The 9,048-nt window shown below is 34.8% G+C and overlaps 1 protein-coding gene across 2 annotated transcripts; it reads right to left on the bottom strand.

Annotated features, from left to right (window-relative positions):
- Positions 1–3,883: 3,883 nt before the first annotated feature.
- Positions 3,884–7,831, bottom strand: LOC110903966 (plant cysteine oxidase 1). Of its 2 annotated transcripts, none has more exons than XM_022149767.2 (6): positions 7,793–7,831; positions 7,136–7,354; positions 5,864–5,982; positions 4,877–5,039; positions 4,457–4,693; positions 3,884–4,361 (listed from the first exon to the last, which is right to left on the bottom strand). In XM_022149767.2, exons 2-6 carry the CDS (start codon positions 7,299–7,301, stop codon positions 4,219–4,221), a joined length of 828 nt encoding a protein of 275 aa, XP_022005459.1. In that variant the 5' UTR covers positions 7,302–7,354; positions 7,793–7,831; the 3' UTR covers positions 3,884–4,218. The 2 variants fall into 2 exon arrangements, with proteins under 2 accessions (XP_022005459.1, XP_022005458.1); XM_022149766.2 differs by lacking the exon at positions 7,793–7,831 and adding an exon at positions 7,470–7,784.
- Positions 7,832–9,048: the final 1,217 nt, after the last annotated feature.

Raw genomic sequence — 9,048 nt, 5'->3', positions numbered from 1 at the left:
GTCCTATCTCATGGAAGAGTCATAAACAATAGTTGACCACAACTTCCACAATGATGGTAGAGTACATTGCGGTTTTCGTCAAGTTATAACCCTAAACCGCTATGGTTGTGTATTTATATGATTATCTAAATAGACTGTAACTGGGTCGCTAATGGGATAGTTTTATCCGTGTCTGTGCGTTTTATCAAGCTTCCGCATCTGAACTAAATAATAAAGAGTTGTTATTGATATAAAACTGGATTTTATAAAATTAAAACGGATACCATAGATTGTAAGATTAAATATATTATGTATTAATATTTGATCTAGTAGCCATTATAATCATTTACATAATATAGATCAAAATATATAACCTATTAAATAATTAGTTGGTAATTGTTGATGGACCATATTACCCTTATTAACTAATTAGGTTTCCTCCTGAGTGCTTATATAAGGAGAATTATGTAGAGGTCATATGGTTACACACTTAATCAGATAACCTAATCATAACATCATCATCATCGACCTCCTCTCCTATAACCGATTCCCTTGTCGGTTTTTCATAGTCACCATCATCAGTCAGCACCCTAAGGAGGAACCAGATCAGACTGACAAAGATGTTGAACTCCATGACTTCTTCTATCACTGGATTCTCCACTGCACTGTCTGCGGTGACATTTATGTTTTCATGTTTTCCTCTAATGTTTAAACAAAACTGATTCAACATAGATTCCCAGCAATATGTTATAAATTAAGTTACATTCGTTGTATGTTATTTTTGCTTATAAACTGAATTTTAATTTTCTTTTTAACAACACCAAAAGGATCATACAAAGTATATAAAGGGTAAGAGATTAAGAATGGTAACAAGTGTACAGTATTTCTGAGACCATGTGTAGTGGTAATGCCTCTATTTTTGGGCGTTTTGCACCATGTGGCAGCTCAGTTAGCAATGGGGCCTTATAGGACGTTTTCTAAAATGGGTGTAGTGGGGATGTGGGCATTGAGGTGTAGTAAAATTAAATAAAAAAACCATAAAAACTGTTATTGGACAAATGGAACATGGAAACAGGTGATTGGCCAAAAGAATTGAAGTAGGGCGTTGAAAAAAAATGCCTAAACCAATTTTTAGTTAAAAACGCCCCGTGGGGTGGTTGGGTGTGAGTGCTTCTATACAAAAAAAACAAACGCCCCAAATTTCATCGACTACGGGGTGGTCTGTTGGTAGCCTCTGAATGGTCATTAAGAGGCTACATCTTAATAGAACCATTAAGAATTTTACCAATGAGATGGTACAAGAATGTGACATGTGATGATTTACCATTCAGAGGTTACCTCTTAACCATTCAGACTTGAGGTTACCTCTTATTCATTCAGAGGTTTTAAACCATTAAGAGATAGCATCTGAATGATTATTAAGAGGCTACCAAACAACCCCTAAACAAGTCTACTCATTGGTTTTCAATTAAAAGGTTTTAAAACTATCTTCATCCTTAAGACATAGAGATCACCTTGTACAAACTAATCTTTATGACAATAACTTAACGAGCATCATTAACTTCTCTCTAAGATGGTAGATATTACTGGTAGATTTTGTCTAAGATAGTAGAGATCACTGATTATAAATTATAAATGAGTGTTAAATATTACGATTATGCTCTGAATAACCCACTTCTTTTAGTGTTGTCTATAATATTGAATTAATCATATGATACGTGTTCAAAATTGTATGTTTGGAATGTCCAAAGTTGTGTGTTGAAACCTGTCCCTGATTAGAGGGTGGAAACTTAGAGTGGGATACAAGTGGAACAGTTCTAAGAACATTGCTTCACGCACTCACCCTTCATGAGCGTGGGTGATTGCTCATGTGAAGTCACTCCTTGGGTGCGAGATATCACTTACGGGGTTGGGGCGCCCATCACTCATCACTTACAATATGCAATCAAGTTCCGCCACATCATCGAGTTTTATTCCATTACTATTGGTGGATTTTAGTGGAAATGTCCATCACTCACCACACCCAACAATTTCCCTCACAACCCAATAATTTCCCTCAACTTCTTCACGCGTCAAATATACAACGTGTTTTCAAAACCACACGTTAAACTTGGCACCGGCGGCGGTGTTTCATTGCCTTCCACGCGTGGCCAAATGGCCACCACGGGGTGCCCCGTCCCCCCTTATGGATTGCAGTTGTTGCTACTCACATGTTGTCGATGTTCGGTGTCTCTTAGCTCCTTCTACTCAATCATTAGGAAGTTGCTATTGCTACTTGGTTAATGATTAGTAGTTACTAACCAATGTTATGATTATCAAAGTCACCCAGTAAATCCCACAAATAGCAAAGCCACTGGTAGAGTCTATGAAGATGAGATGTAGATTAACCTTACCTTTATCCCTAGAAATATAGAGACTGCTTTAAAAGAAACCCACAAAACCAAAACAAACAGACTAAAAGTATACAAATAGACAATTACCAAATAGCAAAAATGGTGAAAGAGTAATTTAGTAAAATAGAAACTTATCACTACTAGAAAAGGGGACAATTTACTACAGAAATTTCCTACACAATTTTTTTTGTCACAGGTTACAACACCTTTGTGACGAATTTCCTACAAAAAAATTCATGATTTTATTACAAATTTTCGATGCATCCATGACGAAAAACAAGAAAACCCTAATTAATTGACAGTTGCGTCACAAATCTGTCAGAAATAACCTACAAAAGGTTAATTATTATTCTTTACCGAATAAATATTTATATAAGCCAAATAAATAAGGGAAAATAATATCGTTTCCTACAAATTTGTGACAAAAAATAAGAAAACCGTAATTAATTGACAGTTGCGTCACAAATCTGTCAGAAATTATATCGTTTCCTACACATTTATATTTATTTTTTAATTAACTTAAACCATCCGTCAGAATTCCGTCACAACTTGTGACAAGTTTCCTACAAAAAATAAGAAAACCCTATTTACTTGACAGTTGCGTCACAAATCTGTCACAAATAATCTACAAAAGGATAATTATAATTGTTTACCGGATAAATATTAACATATGCAAAATAAATAAGGGAAAATGATAGCATTTTTTCTAAACAATTCTGACAAAATATTTATTTATTAATTAAAATAAACCATCCGTCGGGATTGCATCACAACTTGTGACACATTTCTGACAAATATCCTTGTATCAATACAATTTCCTACGCATTTATGACAAAATGCTTAAATCTATTGCAAATTGTCAAAAAGGCGTAGGAAACAATCCATGTATCAATACAATTTCCTACGGATTTATGACAAAATATAGATTCATAAACCATTCGTCGGGATTGCTTCACAACTTGTGACACATTTATGACAAATATCCTTGTATCAATACAATTTCCTACGCATTAATGACAAAATGCTTAAGTTTTTCTTGCACTTTCTACAGACTTTGCATGCATTTATGTCTATATGTCTATATATATAGTATATAGACATAAATGCATGCAAAGTCGGTAAAAAGTGCAAGTAAAACTTAAGCATCTAATAACAAAGCTAAGACATCGATGTATCATCCTCTAAAAATTCTTAACTTTAATTCTACGTCTTCATGGACTCGCATCCTAAACCAAGTTATAAGAGAGGTACAACTCTAGCAAGTCATGTTTAATCCACTTCTCAGAAATTCGAAATTCAAAAATGGATAAGTCACAACCTATAACACTGCTTCGGTTATTGTACCCCTTAAAACATTGGGATCCTTATATGGGAAACTTGAAATCTTGCATACTCCCTACAAATTTTCATACATTTAGATATCCCCGAATTCACAGTTGAGAAATAAAATTTTATATGCAAATCGGGTAATTGAATTGTCTATATATCCTAAAGTAGCAACAAACTACATCTAGCAAATATCACCAAACCATTAAAAAAAATAAACCACTTCATGTTGGTCCTAAACAAGTACGCTTTATATCCATCCCCATTTATGGTGAATACTTTTTCCCGACATAGAACGACCAAATGTGTACCTCCCGCAACCGTTGTACTTTTATTTGGTCGTTCCAACTCAAGAAAATATGTACTACCCTTATGCTCAAGTCAAGTTTATGTACAACATCTTAAACCAAAGCAAACCAAAACCATCTTTACCCAACAAATCCTAAAACAAAACAAATGCGAAACAAAAACAGACGAAACTTTCTGTTTTGTGCAGCCATTTTCAACTCCGGATCGATCTCTACTCTTTCTCCACGATTCTCGGCCCGTTGTATGGCGCTCCGACCACGGATAAGCCTGCGGGCTTATCTATCTCTTCGAGCCATGCGTAGTCTAGCTCTTTCGCCTTCTCATCGTCACCAGGCAACTGTTTATTATCTCCAGCTGCCATACAACCGAAAAGTTTTAGTATTTTTACGATTATTATGGAAATAGAGAAGTGGGAAGTGATTAGTTAACGGGGGTTACGAGTGATGAACCTGAAAAGCTGGTGAAAGGATGAGTACGATAGTATTGGCAGTGCCTGCCTTCGGCATCACAGTATGGCGGGCCCAAAACATCAAGAACGGCACATGATGTTATTGCTGTAAAGCAATGCATGTTACCACCATCTGTTGGATAAAGAATCGATGTGTTGCATGGGGCAGTGAAGTCGGAGTTGACTTTGAGCTTTGCCAAACGTACGCTATCGGTTTTTTCTTCAGCCGTTTCTTCACCTGAAGAACACGGGTTTCGTGAGTTTAAAGCCATGAATTTAAAGTGAACCGACCCTTTTTGACCAAAACTTGCCTAGGTGATTCAAGTCAACCCAACCCGTTTTGACCGGGTGGTCAACGTAGCCACATGTGATAGAATTTTCAATAAGAAATGAAAAAATATGCCACTGGTTAAGAACTCACACTCTGATGAATCGGATTTAGGAGCAGAGCTTGAAGCAATATTATCGACCCAATCATATGCTTTGATGTGCATGGTTCCAAACAGAAGCTTACTGAAAACCGTCATCTGGGGGTGGTTGTGGAGTGGCAGGACACCCGTTGGTGGCAATAGAAATATTCCAATCTGAAAAGACAAAGCATATATTACGTGTTCTCCCTTATAAAGTTATACTACCGATTTTAGTTTAACGCAATGTAGATCACCTATTGAAATTGTGTAGCCTAAAAGCATTCCCATTACAAACCCCATCCCTATAATTTGAGGGACTCACTTCTCATTCACCATATTTAGGGACTTACTATTCGATTACCAATAAGATGTTTCCTCATATTTTGTAAATGGAAGAAATAGATAAACAATAATAACAAAATAAATATTATTTAATTAAGGGGATATTGGATTTAAATAACCCTAACTTTCACCATTAATACTCTCAACTTACAAATTGTACAATGTCACTCTCAACTTTCAACTTATTTTCCTCTGGCACTCCCAAACTAACTGAGCCCAGTTAGTAGTTTTTTTGCTGACGTGACATCTGACATGGCACTTTTTGCTGTCGTGGCATCTGTCATGGCAACTAGCATGGCTTTTTCGCTGACATGGCATCTGATGTGGCACTTGTTTAGTGATGTGGCATCTGACGTCAGCTAACTGGGTTTAAGGTTCAGTTAGTTTGGGAGTGTCAGGGGAAAATAAGTTGAAAGTTGGGAGTGGCGTGGTACAATTCGTAAGTTGAGAGTGTTATCGGCCAAATGGTGAAAGCTGGGGTTATTTAAACTCAATATCTCTTAATTAAATAAATAATGATATATATGGGAAATATGTAGTTTTCTAAAAAACAAACAAATTTTAGAGATAAAGATGATTTTGGGCTAAATTATAGGGATGTAGATATCATATAAATAAAAGAATAGATACTAAATATTGACAAATAAATAACATACCGAAAATTTGTCACATTCGGAAAGGTGTAGGTATGTGATTTTAGGAAATCCCTCTGTTTCTTTAACCTTGAAATATGGCATATTAGGCCGGACACCAACATCATGTTCAGTCATTCCGTCTGCAAAAAAGATAAATTAAAAATAAAAATCCAACCGTTAAATTTTCTTATTAATGATACCTTTTTTATTCGATCAACACGTGTTCATCACGTAATAAATATCATCGTATCCTACATTTACAGCAAACGTACACGACAAAGATTTAGGCGGTGCGCCAACAAACACGTAACCAAGAATTTAATCCACAGCAAAAGTAAAGATTTAAGCGGTGCGCCAACAAACACGTAACCAAGAATTTAATCCACCGCAAAAGTAAGAAAGTAGCACACGGAACGGAAACAGTTTCAAATTGATATATGTTCAAAATGGATAATTCGGTCAAGTGATTTGAACTAATTTCAATAAAATTCGATAGATAACATTACAAGCAGCCGATTGTTAGATTAAGATATGAAATATGTTTACAAATACCGGATTAAACAAAGCATCAAAGATTCTATATGTTTCATCATTTTCACATACCCCTTCCATAATTAGAATTAACTTCTCATTTCTAAAGTACAAACTAAATCTCATACAGGCATAGATGTTCCATTTTCAAATTAAAAATTAAGCCATTTGACACTAGGTCAAAATTGGACTAATTTCAAAAGTCAACTAAACAATCTACAAGACATCATAATATCAAACTGAACAAACTCATTGAAATATTACAAAAGCACACCTACCCCTCAAATCACCTACAAATAAAATACAAGCTTTAAACAATGAGATTCAAAATCAATACCTTTAATTGCACAAACAAAATCCAATATATTATCAATCAAGAAATAGACTTTCAAAAGACTCCAAATAGATCTAGATGCAAAAACTGCCTAGATGCATTTGCATATGGGAATTAAATATTAACATAAACCAAGATTCATAACCATTTTAATCAAAAGATTACTTAAAAAATTCAAAATGAACCCATTTGACACCAGGTCAAAATTGGACTAACTTCAAAAGTCAACTAAAAAATCTACAACATACCAAACTGCACAAACACATTGAAAAGATAGCAAAAGTAATTCTAACCCTCATTCATATTCAAAAACAATAATATTAATCAAGATTTAAACTTTAAAAGACTCCAAACAAACCCATATGCAAAAACTTCAAAATCAACATTAAAAAACTGAAGAAAATAATAATAAAAATTAAAAAACTTACTTAAAATATCTTTCAGGCGTTCAATACCCTGAGCATCTGGAACAACACCTGGGCCACAATTAGCAAAAACATCTCTGCATGCATCATAAAGCTTCTGAACAGCTGCAACTCTTTTATGTCTAGTTCTCCTCTTCTTCCTTTCACCTGCCATTTTCTCCATGCCCATTTGTCACTTATTCATACACACATGCACTCAAACCACCTTTTCTGTATGGGTATCTTCAAAAACTCACAAAAAAAAAATAAACCAGCACTTTAGCTAGAAAACTGATATGGGTATCTTCAAAAACACACAAAAAACCAACTTGTAAGCTGTAACAATTGTATACCACACCTTTAAAAAAACCACACAGTAAACCAAGATTTTATAAAAAGTTCACAACTTTAATCACTTTAAGAAACAAGTGTGTGTTAATTTTGAAAAAGGTTAAAGATTTGATCTGGGTATTGAAAGAGCAAGAAAAACAGAATCAATGGTGGGGTGGAACCAAAGATGAAATGCTAGTTTGTTGGGGTGGTTTTGTGTGTAAAGATTGCATCTTTTTGGATAATTACGATGCAAATTAGATGAAGGTGACGATGATGAAGAGGGTGTGAATAGAATAGAAAAGATAAGTTATTTGGTCGGAAAGATAGAGTTGATTTCGAGAGAAATACCAGGGGCCATGGTTTTGGTTTTCCAGTGGGCCGATACAACAGCGGATTCAGTACTTATGTGTCACGTTCAACTTCAATATTTTATATTTATTGATTATTGATTTTTTTTTACTTTTTTATTGTATAATGTATAATAACTGTCTTTAAGGTTTTTAATATTTTATTGTTTATATACTTGGTTGAAAAGGCAAGAAGAAAAAGGACAACTGTCGGGGGAATACATCTTTGATCATTTGATGTTAACCTCTTTATTATGCGTTACTATTTGTTTGAATTTAATTCTACAATATATGAGTATTAAATATTTATATATACATTGCTTAAATTTGCTGGATTGAGTTGCTTTATAAAATTCATATTTTCGTATCTTTATCAAAACATTTGTTAAACATTTTCAAATATTAGGGTGAAGGGGGCACCCCTAATGAGGTGAGGGGAAACTTTTTTTAACTCAATCATACGTTGCCATGTCATTTCCCCTCTATAACTTCCCTCTTGTCCAAAAACGTACAGGGTGCACCCCTATGAGGTGAGGGAAAACCATTTAAAAAAGAAAAACATATTATTGGTTGAAAAGTTAGTGGGCCAATCTCTTCCTCTCTTCCCACAATCGGTGAACATCCACCGATTTTAATCCTCTTCATGCGGTGAAAAGAGATGGCGGCACCCTTCCCTCATGCGGTAAACCCTCCCCGCATGCATTCACCGTGAACGCCCCGCTCACCCTTAAAGTCTTAAGTATTCTTAAAGTTGCTTTTTAGGCATTTAGATCTATGTGTATATATCGGTACCCGTACCAGCATTAAAAATACCATTATTGGATCTTAATAAAGCTAGGTATCGAGTATTTTAGTACGATACGGGTTCGGGTATTTGTACCAATATTTAGGTATGGGGGCGCTTTGGTACCATTTTGTTCTTTTCTTCTTTTGAGCACTTGTACGGGTACCAAAGAGATAAAATTGGTATGAGTACCAATACAATACGGGTATCAAATAAGATAAAATGGGTGTGAGTAGTTATACAACACGGGTACTAAATATGTAAAATCAATATGAGTATCATAGTACCGCAATACGAAAAAAAATGCATTCCAAAAAAAAACTCTTGAAATTCTATATAAAATTTGGTACTAGTACCATTTTTACCCGTACTGATACCGCAAGTACTGAGTACCTCAGTACCACAATCAATAAAACTTGGTAACGCTACATGCATATATTGAATGGTCAAAATCAGTACATGTACAGTAAAGG

The sequence above is a fragment of the Helianthus annuus genome, chromosome 14 (genome assembly GCF_002127325.2).
Source record: "Helianthus annuus cultivar XRQ/B chromosome 14, HanXRQr2.0-SUNRISE, whole genome shotgun sequence".
Lineage (NCBI taxonomy): Eukaryota > Viridiplantae > Streptophyta > Magnoliopsida > Asterales > Asteraceae > Helianthus > Helianthus annuus.
This window is presented reverse-complemented; position numbering and strand designations above follow the sequence as displayed.